The sequence below is a fragment of the Entelurus aequoreus genome, linkage group LG14 (assembly GCF_033978785.1).
Source record: "Entelurus aequoreus isolate RoL-2023_Sb linkage group LG14, RoL_Eaeq_v1.1, whole genome shotgun sequence".
NCBI lineage: Eukaryota > Metazoa > Chordata > Actinopteri > Syngnathiformes > Syngnathidae > Entelurus > Entelurus aequoreus.
Genome location: NC_084744.1, coordinates 25,927,986 through 25,943,895, shown reverse-complemented (window position 1 = coordinate 25,943,895; position 15,910 = coordinate 25,927,986). Strand labels below are relative to the sequence as shown.

Here is a 15,910-nt window from a genome sequence, read left to right as displayed (position 1 = left end):
TTGGAACTTGATGCCTGCAACATGCTTCAAAAAAGCTGGCACAAGTGGCAAAAAAGACTAAGAAAGTTGAGGAATGCTCATCAAACACTTATTTGGAACATCCCACAGGTGAACAGGCTAATTGGGAACAGGTGGGTGCCATGATTGGGTATAAAAGCAGCTTCCATGAAATGCTCAGTCATTCACAAACAAGGACGGGGCGAGGGTCACCACTTTGTCAACAAATGCGTGAGCAAATTGTTCAACAGTTTAAGAACATTTCTCAACCAGCTATTGCAAGGAATTTAGGGATTTCACCAACTACGGTCCGTAATATCATCAAAAGCTTCAGAGAATCTGGAGAAATCACTGCACGTAAGCGATGAGAATACAGACCTTGGATCCCTCAGGCGGTACTGCATCAAAAAGCGACATCAGTGTGTAAATGATATCACCACATGGGCTCAAAAACACTTCAGAAAACCACTGTCAGTAACTACAGTTGGTTGCTACATCTGTAAGTACAAGTTAAAACTCTACCATGCAAATTGAAAGCCATTTATCAACAACACCCAGAAACGCCGCTGGCTTCGCTGGGCCCAAGCTCATCTAAGATGGTCTGATGTAAAGTGGAAAAGTGTTCTGTGGTCTGAACAGTCCACATTTCAAATAGGTTTTGGAAACTGTGGACGTCGTGTCCTCCGGAACTAAGAAAAAAAGAACCATCCGGATTGTTATAGGCGCAAAGTTGAAAAGCCAGCATGTGTGATGGTATGGGGGTGTATTAGTGCCCAAGACATGGGTAACTTCCACATCTGTGAAGGCGCCATTAATGCTGAAAGGTACATACAGGTTTTGGAGCAACATATGTTGCCATCCAAGCTAAGTTATCATTGACGCCCCTGCTTATTTCAGCAAAACAATGCAAAATTCACTTATTCACCAATGCATTTAATGCATCATATTCATATTTTCAGGTGGAATTATTTCCCATTCTTGCTTGATGTACAGCTTAAGTTGTTCAACACTCCGGGGGTCTCCGTTGTGGTATTTTAGGCTTCATAATGTGCCACACATTTTGAATGGGAGACAGGTCTGGACTACAGGCAGGCCAGTCTAGTACCCGCACTCTTTTACTATGAAGCCACGTTGATGTCACACGTGGCTTGGCATTGTCTTGCTGAAATAAGCAGGGGCGTCCATGGTAACGTTGCTTGGATGGCAACATATGTTGCTCCAAAACCTGTATGTACCTTTCAGCATTAATGGCGCCTTCACAGATGTGTAAGTTACCCATGTCTTGGGCACTAATACACCCCCATACCATCACACATGCTGGCTTTTCAACTTTGCGCCTATAACAGTCTCCGGACATTAATGGTTCTTTTCCTCTTTGGTCCGGAGGACACAACGTCCACAGTTTCCAAAAACAATTTGAAATGTGGACTCGTCAGACCACAGAACACTTTTCCACTTTGCATCAGTCCATCTTAGATGGCGGCGTTTCTGGGTGTTGTTGATAAACGGTTTTCGCCTTGCATAGGACAGTTTTAACTTGCACTTACAGATGTAGCGACCAACTGTAGTTACTGACAGTGGTTTTCTGAAGTGTTCCTGAGCCCATGTGGTGATATCCTTTACACACTGATGTCGCTTTTTGATGCAACACCGCCCGAGGGATTCCAAATGAGCTAATAATTGCAAAAAATAGTTTGAACGTTAAGTATCTTGTCTTTGCAGTCTATTAAATTGAATATAGATTGAAAAGGATTTGCAAATCATTGTATTCTGTTTTTATTTACGATTTACACAACGTGCCAACTTCACTGGTTCTGGGTTTTGTACAATATTGCAATATTTATCAGCAGTGTTATGCCCCAAAATTAAACATTTTAAAAAAAGAAGCACTTTTAAAAAAGAGAAGTATCCTACACTTCTCTTTTGTAAAGTAAATCTGAACAGCCGATACGGGCATCTACATCTACTATATGATTTGCCTGAGAAGCTGGACAGGACAAAAATAAATAAATAAATAAAAAAAAATAAAAAAAGAAGCACTAAATTTATCCCAAATATGAAAATAACGAGTAGTCGTCACATGAGCGTTGTACCTGGTTCTTGAACCCGAGTATCTTCATCTCTCGTTCTATGTTACTGTTGATCAGCTTCAGCTCTATGACTTTGTGGTACAGCTCCTCCTTCTGAGCGGCAGAATCCTCCCTCTCTTTCCTCAAGTAGCGAATGTCCTCCTGTCACAAAGACAACAATTAAGTGTCGGGGCGTCCTGATGCAACTTTTTCACTGCCGAAACGATACAGATATTAGAGCCTCGAGTATCGGCACACATCACAGTACAAACTTTTATTATTTTGGGAATGTTATTTTTGAAAAAGTTGAATGATGCAGACACCCTTGTTACTGGACACTTTATATTATGCAACCATCATATTTGATACATATTTATATAGACAAATTTGTCCAATTAAAGACAGGTTATACCTATGCCTAGCTTGTGTGCTATTGTGTGCTTAGCTGTTTGTAGCTAAAAATTAAGTGCATGACGCAGGAAGTTGAATGATGCGGACACGTTTGTTACTGGATACTTTCTAATACAATATTGCCTTGGAGACTTTGCGTCTGTTGTAATATGCAACTATAATGAATTAATACTTGTTTACATCGACAAATGTCATGTTTTACACTGCACTAGTGTTTAATAAAGGACATTTAATAACATATTGTCTGGCTTGTGTGCTATTGTGTGCTTAGCTGTTGTGTAGCTGCTTGTTGCGTATAGCCTACCTTTTTGTAAATTCACAAAAATACGAGGAAAGATTAAACTTGTGTGTTTATTAGGGAACATTTAGATGTTAACTGGCTTTGAACAAGTAAACGCCGCTGAATGCTTGTATCGCAGCTTGCATCGGATGTTTTACATGCAAGCCGATATCAATACTGACAACATACTTGTATCATTTTGCAGTGTGGAATGTTAGAAAAGGGCTTGATCAAGTGAAATTAATTATTCACTTTTAAAGTGGAGTGGTAATTTCCCACAATAATTAAATAAAGTGGAAGCTGAATGATGCGGAAACGTTTGTTACTGGATACTCTCTAATACAACACTGCTTTGGAGACTGCGTCTGTATGTAATATGCAACTATAATGAATTAATACTTGTTTATATCGACAAATGTCATGTTTTACACTGCACTAGTGTTTAATAAAGGACATTTAATAACATATTGTCTAGCTTGTGTGCTATTGTGTGCTTAGCTGTTGTGTAGCCCCTCGTAGCGTATAGCCTACCTTTTTGTAAATTCACTAAAATACGAGGAAAGATTAAACGTGTGTGTTTGTTGGGGGACATTTACATGTTAACCGGCTTTAAGCATGTAAACGCCGCTGCAGGACTGCTTGTATCGCAGCCTGCATCGGATGTTTTACATGCAAGCCGATATCAATACTTACAACATACTTGTATCATTTTGTAGTGTGGAATGTTAGAAAAGGGCTCAATAAAGTGAAATTAATTATTCACTTTTAAAGTGGAGTGGTCATTTCCCACAATAATTAAGTTAAGAAGTGCATGACGCAGGAAGTTGAATGATGCGGACACGTTTGTTACTGGATACTCTCTAATACAACACTGCTTTGGAGACTGCGTCTGTATGTAATATGTAACTATAATTATTTGATACTTGTTTATATCGACAAATGTCATGTTTTACACTGCACTAGTGTTTAATAAAGGACATTTAATAACATATTGTCTAGCTTGTGTGCTATTGTGTGCTTAGCTGTTGTGTAGCTGCTTGTAGCGTATAGCCTACCTTTTTGTAAATTCACAAAAATACGAGGAAAGATTAAACTTTGTGTGTTTGTTAGGGAACATTTAGATATTAACCTGCTTTGAACAAGTAAACGCCGCTGCAGGACTGCTTGTATCGCAGCTTGCATCGGATGTTTTACATGCAAGCCGATATCAATACTTACAACATACTTGTATCATTTTGCAGTGTGGAATGTTAGAAAAGGGCTCGATCAAGTGAAATGAATTACTCACTTTTAGAGTGGAGTACGGTTATTTGCCACAATAATTCAATTACGTGCATGACGCAGGAAGCTGAGTGATGCGGACACGTTTGTTACTGGGTACTTTCTAATACGATACTATCTTAGCTGTTGTGTACATGCTAGTAGCCTTTAGCCTACTATGTTTACCTTTTGTAAATGACTGGACTAAAATAGAGGAAATTGTTTTACACAAGTAAACGCGCTGCAGGTGTGCTTGTATTGGAGCTTATATGGGATACTGTAGATGCAAGCTGATATCATCCAATACTGATTTTTCTCTGCTGGTATCAGCTAAGATGAGGGAATAACAGCGTGAACTGTCTGACCTCAGACTCCTTGATTTTGCTGATCATCTTGACGGACGCCTTCTTCCTCTCCTCCAGCGCTTGTTTGAGCTCCGTGATCTTTATCTCCATCTCTATCTTCTCGTCAGAGTCCCCGACAACACCTTGAATTCGTGCCAGCTTTTTGTCCAAAATGATCAACAGGGAGTCCTGGTGCAGAAAAGCGACACGTAATTGTGAGAATTGCAGGCCGTGGTCCTGAGAGCACAATCTCACCAAGTGTATATTGCTCATTTCTAGTTCAAATATCTGAACAAACTTGATACAATTCACAATGCCCTGAATAATAATACAAGGAGACAAATTAACTTATAAAATATAAAAAACTTTTTCTAATTGCTCATTTTAATATCACTTTCAAGTTTTTAAAGCTTACATAAAATTAATTTTTACAAATATTCTTATTAAGACAAATTTGACTTGTTCTATTGGCAGATTGTTTTGCTCATTACAATTTATGTTTGCTTGTAATGAGCAAAAAAATCTGCCAAAATTGTCTTGGTAAGATAGTTTGAAAATACACATTATATCTAAACTTTAAAAACTTAAAACTGTCTTGAGTTTCCAATCATTTCTACAACTCTTATATATATATATTTATATATATATATATATATATATATATATATATATATATATATATATATATATATATATATATATATATATATATATATATATATATATATATATACACTACCGTTCAAAAGTTTGGGGTCACCCAAACAATTTTGTGGAATAGCCTTCATTTCTAAGAACAAGAATAGACTGTCGAGTTTCAGATGAAAGTTCTCTTTTTCTGGCCATTTTGAGCGTTTAATTGACCCCACAAATGTGATGCTCCAGAAACTCAATCTGCTCAAAGGAAGGTCAGTTTGGTAGCTTCTGTAACGAGCTAAACTGTTTTCAGATGTGTGAACATGATTGCACAAGGGTTTTATTATCATCAATTAGCCTTCTGAGCCAATGAGCAAACACATTGTACCATTAGAACACTGAAGTGATAGTTGCTAGAAATGGGCCTCTATACACCTATGTAGATATTGCACCAAAAACCAGACATTTGCAGCTAGAATAGTCATTTACCACATTAGCAATGTATAGAGTGTATTTCTTTAAAGTTAAGACTAGTTTAAAGTTATCTTCATTGAAAAGTACAGTGCTTTTCCTTCAAAAATAAGGACATTTCAATGTGACCCCAAACTTTTGAACGGTAGTGTATATATATATATATATATATATATATATATATATATATATATATATATATATATATATATATATATATATAGACAGAGCGACTCCAAAACCAACAAAGGCTGCAACTGCCGCAAGAAACCTGATTGCCCTCTCAACGGGGGGTGCTTACAAACATCAGTCGTTTACCAATCAAAGGTAACACGCAAGGACATTAACACATCTGACACGTATGTAGGATTGACAGAGGGAGAGTTCAAAGCCAGATGGAACAATCACAAGGCTTCTTTCAGGAAACCAAAGCCTGCGGAATACTACAGGACCCAGCAAGCACATTTGGAATCTCAAAGACAATAATGTTGAATATTCAATAACATGGCAAATTCTTGCATTCAGCACACCTTACAACAGTGGTAATAAAAGATGCAACCTATGCTTAAAAGAGAAACTGTTTATTGTATACCGCCCAGACCTGTCATCCCTCAACAAGCGCAGCAAAATTGTATCAGCATGCCGTCACAGACGGAAACACCTCCTAGGTAACACATGAGCCAATCACCACGCCCCTACACCTGCCTGTACCTACCCGTTCTGTGCCCTATATAAACCATGGTATGTGAATGCTTCTATTAAAATCTCCTGATGATTGAGGGAACCCCTCATGAAACAGGCCTGTAGAGATGAAGTTGTCTTGTGATTTTTTTCCCACACATACATATATTACGCTCTACCACGGTATCGAGCACTATTTTTTGGATAATCTAATTAAGACATATATATATATATATATATATATATATATATATATATATATATATATATATATATATATATATATATATATATATATATATATATATATATATATATATATATATATATATATATGGATATATACACACCGGCCCCCAGACACATTTTTCCAACTGTGAGTAGGTTTGATATAAATATTGAAAACAATTCAAATAAAAAGTAAAATTACTAATTTGGTGTTAATATTTGAAGTCAAAAAGGTTAAGAACCTCGGTCTTATAACGCTTTCCTCAGAAGATGTGTTGCCTAAAAGTACTAATCAAATATACTGCATAAGAAGGGACTCAAAAAAGCTGATGAAAAAAATTATTTACATACAATTTTGCAGTGCTAAAGTAAATAAATTCCAATTAAATTAATAATAAATAATAAAGATAATCTATATTTTTCTTAAATAAATTGTCAATAAAAAAATTATAGTGCAAATGAAAATGCAGCTTCACCTCTTTAGTCATATTTTTTGCGCTTAAGAAACTTCTCTATGACTTTAGCTCCAGACTTTTTATGTTTGTTTGATATTGTTATTACTGCCACAAGTGGTGGGAAAGTGTATTACAGCTGAGAAACATATTTTTGGCGGCATCTCCAGGGGGCGCTTGCGGCCCAAAAATATGGTCAAGAAACACTGTTGTAAGACACACAACTCCACAATACTATTAAGTATAGTATATAAGCTAGAATAGCTAATTTTATGATCAGTTTTAAGTTTTTAAAGTTTAGATATAATGTCTATTTTCAATAAACCTTACCAATAGAATAGAATAGAATAGAAAGTACTTTATTAATCCCTGGGGGAAATTCAGCACCACAGTTCGCTCACAATAGACAATAATAATAATAAATAGAGACAAACAATCTGCTAATAGAACAAGTCAAATTTGTCTTGATAAGATTATTTGTAAAAATACATTATATCTAAGCTTTATAAACATAAAAGTGATCTTGAAATTAGCAATTAAAACTCATTATTAGCTATACCTACTAGTATTGTGAAGTTTTGTGTCTTATAACAAACTTGTGATGCTCAAAAGTAGTATTTTTTCCCCTCAGAAGATGTATTGCTTAAAAACAATTTTTTTGTCTGTTTGTATTACAAACCCCAAAACCAGTGAAGTTGGCTCGTTGTGTAAATGGTAAATAAAAACAGAATACAATGATTTGCAAATCCTTCTCAACTTACCGTAATTTCCGGACTATAAGCCGCTACTTTTTTCCCTCGTTCTGGTCCCTGCGGCTTATACAAGGGTGCGGCTTATTTACGGCCTGTTCTTCTCCGACACAGACGAAGAGGATTTCGGTGGTTTTAGTACGCAGGAGGAAGACGATGACACAATGATTAAAGACTGGTTATTTTGATAACGTACAGGCGAGCACTTTGTATTACTTTGCACCGTTGTATTATTTGTACTCTGCACGGATGCTGTTCGCCATGTCAAAGATGTGAAAGTTTGATTGAATGATTGAAAGATTTATAGTTAATAAATGGGACGCTTTGCGTTCCCAAACAGTCATCTCTGTCCCGACAATCCCCTCCGTGGTAGCAGGAACCCCTATATACTACGGTAATTACACATCAAAACCCTGCGGCTTATAGTCGGGTGCGGCTTATATATGGAGCAATCTGTATTTTCCCCTAAATTTAGCTGGTGCGGCTTATAGTCAGGTGCGGCTTATAGTCCGGAAATTACGGTATATTCAATTGAATAGACTGCAAAGACAAGATAATTAACGTTCAAACTGGAAAACGTTTGTTATTTTTTGCAAATATTAGCTCATTTGGAATTTGATGCCTGCAACATGCTTCAAAAAAGCTGGCACAAGTGGCAAAAAAGACTGAGAAAGTTGAGGAATGATTATCAAACACTTATTTGGAACATCCCACAGGTGAACAGGCTAATTGGGAACAGGTGGGTGCCATGATTGGGTATAAAAGCAGTTTCCATGAAATGCTCAGTCTTTCACAAACAAGGATGTGGCGAGGGTCACCACTTTGTGAACAAATGCGTGAGCAAATTGTCCAACAGTTTAAGAACAACATTTCTCAAGCAGCTACTGCAACGAATTTAGGGATTTCACCATCTACGGTCCGTAATATCATCAAAAGGTTCAGAGAATCTGGAGAAATCACTGCACTAGGCGATGATATTAGGGACCTTCGATCCCTCAGGTGGTACTGCATAAAAAAGCGACATCAGTGTGTAAAGGATATCACCACATGGGCTCAGGAACACTTCAGAAAAGCACTGTCAGTAACTACAGTTGGTCGCTACATCTGTAAGTGCAAGTTAAAACTCTACTATGCAAAGTGAAAACCATTTATCAACAACACCCAAAAACGCCGCCGGCTTCGCTGGGCCCGAGCTCATCTCAGTGGCCTAGATACCTACTCAGTGGCCTAGTGGTTAGAGTGTCCGCCCTGAGATCGGTAGGTTGTGAGTTCAAACCCCGGCCGAGTCATACCAAAGACTATAAAAAAGGGACCCATTACCTCCCTGCTTGGCACTCAGCATCAAGGGTTGGAATTGGGGGTTAAATCACCAAAAATGATTCCCGGGCGCAACACCGCTGCTGCCCACTGCTCCCCTCACCTCCCAGGGGGTGAACAAGGGGATGGGTCAAATGCAGAGGACAAATTTCACCACACTTAGTCTGTGTGTGACAATCATTGGTACTTTAACTTTAACTTTAATCTATGATAGACTAATCCAAAATTGAAAAGTGTTCTGTGGTCTGACGAGTCCACATTTCAAATTGTTTTTGGAAACTGTGGACGTCGTGTCCTCCGGACCAAAGAGGAAAAGGCGCAAAGTTGAAAAGCCAGCATGTGTGATGGTATGGGGGTGTATTAGTGCCCAAGACATGGGTAACTTACACATCTGTGAAGGCACCATTAATGCTGAAAGGTACATACAGGTTTTGGAGCAACATATGTTGCCATCAAAGCAACGTTACCATGGACGCCCCTGCTTATTTCAGCAAGACAATGCCAAGCCACGTGTTACATCAACGTGGCTTCATAGTAAAAGAGTGCGGGTACTAGACTGGCCTGTCTGTAGTCCAGACCTGTCTCCCATTGAAAATGTATGGCGCATTATGAAGCCTAAAATACCACAACGGAGACCCCCGGACTGTTGAACAACTTAAGCTGTACATCAAGCAAGAATGGGAAAGAATTCCACTTCAAAAATGTGTCTCCTCAGTTCCCAAACATTTACTGAGTGTTGTTAAAAGGAAAGGCCATGTAACACAGTGGTAAAAAATACCCCTGTGCCAACTTGTTTGCAACGTGTTGCTGCCATTAAATTCTAAGTTAATTATTATTTTGATTATTCTGTTTTTATTTACCATTTACACAACGTGCCAACTTCAGTGGTTTTGGGTTTTGTAATTATAGCTAGGTGTTTATTTACCAATACCGCAAAAACTGGTTGGTTTAGATATTTTGACTATTGAGGTGGTATAGCTCGGTTGGTAGAGTGGCCGTGCCAGCAACTTGAGGGTTCCAGGTTCGATCCCCACTTCCGCCATCCTAGTCACTGCCGTTGTGTCCTTGGGCAAGACACTTAACCCACCTGCTCCCAGTGCCACCCACACTGGTTTAAATGTAACTTAGATATTGGGTTTTCACTATGTAAAGCGCTTTGAGTCACTAGAGAAAAGCGCTATATAAATATAATTCACTTCACTAGAAGTTAGAAATACAAACCCCGTTTCCATATGAGTTGGGAAATTGTGTTAGATGTAAATATAAACGGAATACAATGATTTGCAAATCATTTTCAAGCCATATTCAATTGAATGCACTACAAAGACAACATATTTGATGTTCAAACTCATAAACTTTATTTTTTTTTGCAAATAATAATTAACTTAGAATTTCATGGCTGCAACACGTGCCAAAGTAGTTAGGAAAGGGCATGTTCACCACTGTGTTACATGGCCTTTCCTTTTAACAACACTCAGTAAACGTTTGGGAACTGAGGAGACACATTTTTGAAGCTTCTCAGGTGGAATTCTTTCCCATTCTTGCTTGATGTACAGCTTAAGTTGTTCAACAGTCCGGGGGTCTCCGTTGTGGTATTTTAGGCTTCATAATGCGCCACACATTTTCAATGGGAGACAGGTCTGGACTACAGGCAGGCCAGTCTAGTACCCGCACTCTTTTACTATGAAGCCACGTTGATGTAACACGTGGCTTGGCATTGTCTTGCTGAAATAAGCAGGGGCGTCCATGGTAACGTTGCTTGGATGGCAACATATGTTGCTCCAAAACCTGTATGTACCTTTCAGCATTAATGGTGCCTTCACAGATGTGTAAGTTACCAATGTCTTGGGCACTAATACACCCCCATACCATCACAGATGCTGGCTTTTCAACTTTGCGCCTATAACAATCCGGATGGTTCTTTTCCTCTTTGGTCCGGGGTACACGACGTCCACAGTTTCCAAAAACAATTTGATATATGGACTCGTCAGACCACAGAACACTTTTCCACTTTGTATCAGTCCATCTTAGATGAGCTCAGGCCCAGCGAAGCCGACGGCGTTTCTGGGTGTTGTTGATAAACGTTTTTCGCCTTGCATAGGAGAGTTTTAACTTGCACTTACAGATGTAGCGATTAGGGATGATACTCGAAACCGGTTTTCCCGGTTGTTCGATAAGAAAAGAACCGAGTCCTCGGACTCGAATCCCTTTTTGAGAACCGGTACCCGTTATCGAGACCACTATAGTAAAGAAAAAGAGTTGGTTCTTTATTCGAATCCCTCGGAACGAATCCCGTCCCGACCAGAAATGCTCCGTGTGACATCACAAGAAATGGCGTCACGTAGCTCAGTCATTAGGCGCAGATAGGGAAAGCAGGAAAAAAATGGACGGGAAAAAGCGCTCCGAGGTGTAATAAAGTTAAAAACAAAAGGTATAATCCAATGAATAACTTTACTGAGAGATTTGAGCAGGGTACAAACACATGACGAACACTTTTACGACCAACCGGAAACATAGCAACCAGGCTAGCAACGCACCTCCTTTACGGCAGCTGTCGCAACGTTCTTAAAGCAACCGCAGCACATACATATATGACATCTCCCTTTTTTAACTTTTGTTTTTCTTTCCTTTAAACAAAACAAAATCACACTGTATATGTGTTGTCTGTCTAATTATAAATAATGCAGACCTGGCGTGTTGGCTGAGTTCTTGACGTTTACTTTCACAGCGTGCTCATAACCTCATTCTTAGCTGCCGGGTGACGACATGCAACAACACTTTTCGGGGCTACCGCGCATGCTCGTCACTCCCGTTGCATGCTGAGTAGTGTAGTTGATATATTCCCTAGCTCATAACATCTTCCCCCTATAAAGAAATAATGTTAACTCAATAAAGTGTATTTCTTTTTTAGCTTTAACTTTTCATTTTTTTAGCATTGTAACCACATTTGCAAAGAACTTTTCATAGAATTTTCTTTCAATAAAGAAATAAAGTGCAAAAATGTCAAAGCATCATAACAAACAGTTATGTCAAATAGCAGCAGCAGAATTGCACTTTTTGGAGAGCTGTATTATTTTCAGTTTTGTGCCCAAGGGACTGATTTCATTTAACACTATATTATTATTTATACACCCTTAGTGATCACAGAGACAGGTTGTTTTTGTGTTACTGTATATATTTGTTTTTCTGAAAAATCCCACTTAATATACTTTGGGTAACAACGTCAATATTTTCTTTTTTTTAAATTTTTTTTAGGGGGGTAACAGTCAATATTTATTTATTTATTAGATTAAATTGTTTTCTTATATAATAAAAGTGAGCTTTTGTTAAACCAAATGTGTGTTTTTTTTTCCATATACAACAACCTATCTGGACTCGATAAGAGAATCGACAAGGAATCGGTTCGATAAGAGGATTCGATAATAGGCTCGAACTCGATAATTTCTTATCAAACATCATCCCTAGTAGCGACCAACTGTAGTTACTGACAGTGGGTTTCTGAAGTGTTCCTGAGCCCATGTGGTGGTATCCTTTACACACTGATGTCGCTTGTTGATGCAGTACAGCCTGAGGGATCGAAGGTCACGGGCTTAGCTGCTTATGTGCAGGGATTTCTCCAGATTCTCTGAACCCTTTGATGATTGGCAGATAATTTTGCTTAGTTAAAAGAAAATACTTGGCACGATGATGTCATATTATGGACCGTAGATGTTGAAATCCCTAAATTTCTTGCAATTGCACTTTGAGAAACGTTATTCTTAAACTGTTTGACTATTTGCTCACACAGTTGTGGACAAAGGAGTGTACCTCGCCCCATCCTTTCTTGTGAAAGACTGAGCATTTTTTGGGAAGCTGTTTTTATGCCCAATCATAGCACCCACCTGTTCCCAATTAGCCTGTTCACCTGTGGGATGTTCGAAAAAAGTGTTTGATGAGCATTCCTCAACTTTATCAGTATTTATTGCCACCTTTCCCAACTTCTTTGTCACGTGTTGCTGGCATCAAATTCTAAAGTTAATGATTATTTGCAAAAAAAAATGTTTATCAGTTTGAACATCAAATATGTTGTCTTTGTAGCATATTCAACTGAATATGGGTTGAAAATGATTTGCAAATCATTGTATTCCGTTTATATTTACATCTAACGCAATTTCCCAACTCATATGGAAACAGGGTTTGCATATACCTAGTGAGATTGTGAGTTTTTCCTGTGAGCTTGACTTTACTGGAGGTATTTCCTACCTTCTCATTCATGATCATCATCTGTTTGACCAAGTACTCCTCCTGTTTCCTCATCTCCACCTCCAACGTGTTGACCGTAGATCTGCTCCTCACTATTTGGGCAATCAAATTCTTCTCCTGCTTCTTGGAGTCCAACACGTGCTGTTTGCAACGCACAAACTCCTTGCTGCGCTCACGGAGCTGCGAGTCCAGCTCCTGCCACACAAAATGTTGCAAATGAGCCGTCAATAAATTGACCAAAAATTATTCCTATGCGGACTTCTATGATATTTTCCTTGTGTCAGTTTTTTTATGAATCCTGCAGACCAAAATACTACAAATAAAAACTCTTCACCTTGATGACTTGCTCCTCTTCCTTGAGGTAATTCTCCATCTGTGCAGCTCGCTCCTTCTCACTCAGGGCGTTTTGTATCACAGCTTTTAGCTTCTGCTCAAGAGCCTCATTTTGGGCTTTGGTCTGATTCAGTCTGTAACACACACACACAAAGGTAATTGTTTACCAAAACCCTTTAATGCACAGGTGTCAAACTCAAGGCCCGGGGGCCAGATCGGGCCCGCCACAACATTGTAAATGGTAATAATATGCTTTAATAAAGTTTAAGTTAAAGTTAAAGTAGCAATGATTGTCACACACACACTAGGTGTGGGGAGATTATCCTCTGCATTTGACCCATCACCCTCACCCCCTGGGAGGTGAGGGCAACAGTGAGCAGCAGCGGTGGCCGCGTCCGGGAACCATTTTGGTGATTATACCCCAATTCTAAGCCTTAATGCTGAGTGCCAAGCAGGGAGGTAATGGGTCCCATTTTTATAGTCTTTGGTATGACTCGGGGTTTGAACTCACGACCTACCGATGTCAGGGCGGACACTTAACCACAAGGCCACCGAGCAGAATAGTTTCTCACTAAATGTATTTGTTCTTTTCATTTTGATATTCAAAAGATACATGAACTGCATGCTTATCTCTATAAACATATATGTTAAAATGTAACATTATCTAATAATGCAACAAAATGTTATCTTTTAAAAAAGAATAAAAAACAAGTACTTGAATATCAGCTTGACTTATGATTTCAAAGCAAGTTATCAAGTTGTGCACTGTAAAAATGACAATAGACTTTACGGTAAAATTCTGGCAATTTAGCTGTCAGTTTGTTTTTTTTAATTAAAAAAAAGCAACTTTGGTACTGTTTGTGTTTACAGTAACACACTACACTGCAAAAACTGAAATCTAAGTGTTCTGAAGGTTTGCATATTTCTGTAAATTGTCCGTTTTAGTTATATATATAGATCATTTCTGTTAGAGGGATTAATTATTATTATTTATTTCCATTTCATATGTGTTGTTTGGGAAGGTGAAATGTATTTTCTTTAGAGTTGTTTAACCGTTGCCACGGTTACGGTTGCCATGGTTACGGGCACTTCCGTTTCCGCCGGCAGGTAAAAAGCGTATAAAAGAGCTCCGGTATTGACAGGCAGCGGAGCGTCGGTAATACTACCCGGAGATAGAGTCCACCACAGTTGCAGATCAGATAAGTAACTAGTACTCTAAGCGTTGTATTTAAGTTACTCTACAACGGGAGGTGTCCCCCCTCTCCAACGCCCCCTTGGTATCCAGCAGTTGCAACTCACCCCCCCACCCCTACGTGCACCAACGATCCAGCAGGACCACAACAGACTATCTTCTGGCCCAGTCAAGGGGCCCAGGTTGGACTGTGTGTGTGTGTTGTGTAATTGGTTTAGTGCGGGAGGTTTCATTGGGGAGGTAGCGTGTGAGTGGGGATGAGTGTATGAGTGTAATCAATGTGTTCATTATTGTCTGATTATTGTATATTATATGGTATATAGTAAATTGGTTAACTATATAAGTGGTGTCCTCTCACTCTCTCCTAGACTATCTTTATTTGGTAAATAGTGAAAATTAGAGCATCCCCCTAAAGTAAATATACAGTCCTTTACAGGCTCCCGAACATTTTGGTCCTTCGAGCCAGATAGTTTAATCAGTTAGGATGTCCAAGAAGAGTGAGAGAGCCCTAAGCCCCTCCCCAAAACCAGAACCACCAACACGCCCTGTTAGAGAGCGTAGGTTACCCACTAGACTACAGGACTATCACTTGACTACCCTAGATGAGACTGACAGCCCCAGTAGTTTAGAGAGTAAAGCACCCCAAGTGGCGGAGGACAATATTGCAACACCAGCATTAGGTTTGGCTATGCAACCCAGTATTCACCCCTTCTCCTCACTACCAAGGGATGAAGAGAGACAGGAAAAGGCGGGCCCGCCGCTGACAGCAGTCATTCCCCCGCCGACAAAAATCGTCAGCCAAGGCAAAGAGGATCCGCCAGGAGGTGGCGACTTACAGAACGGTGAGTAAATAATTCCCCCTGATGCCGCCACCCCACTAGACAGGACCGACCAGCGAACCTTCCATCCGGGTGAGTTTTTCAAGAACTCCGATCCTCAAGGCAAGCCCCCCAAGGTAAAGTCTCGCCTATCATCTGGCCGGCGTAGCAGCGTCCACAGCAGCCGTACAGGTAGTCACCGTAGCAGCCACTCAGGACGATCAAGCATGGAGAGTCTACTCTCTGAGAAGTTACTCCAGCAGTTGATTGACAATCAGGAGAACCAGCGCCAGGACGCCCTCGCGAGAGAGGAGCGCCTGCAGATAGAGGCCCGCGCTGACAAGGAGCGCCTGGAACGGCAAACCTGTGCAACTACAGAGGCACTAGAGAAGGTGGCAGTCCAGAGCCTGGAGCTCGCTAAGCTCGCTCT

At 39.5% G+C, this 15,910-nt stretch overlaps 1 protein-coding gene across 1 annotated transcript in view; it reads right to left on the bottom strand.

Moving 5' to 3' along the window:
- Positions 1–15,910, bottom strand: part of LOC133664269 (coiled-coil domain-containing protein 39-like) — a 61,583-nt gene that overhangs the window by 22,294 nt on the left and 23,379 nt on the right. Inside the window, exons 9-12 of the mRNA XM_062068781.1 lie at positions 13,472–13,604; positions 13,138–13,332; positions 4,383–4,550; positions 2,091–2,228 (exon numbers count right to left, since the gene is read on the bottom strand). Of these exons, the coding sequence (XP_061924765.1) occupies positions 2,091–2,228; positions 4,383–4,550; positions 13,138–13,332; positions 13,472–13,604 (634 nt within the window). The remainder of the gene's footprint in view (positions 1–2,090; positions 2,229–4,382; positions 4,551–13,137; positions 13,333–13,471; positions 13,605–15,910) is intronic.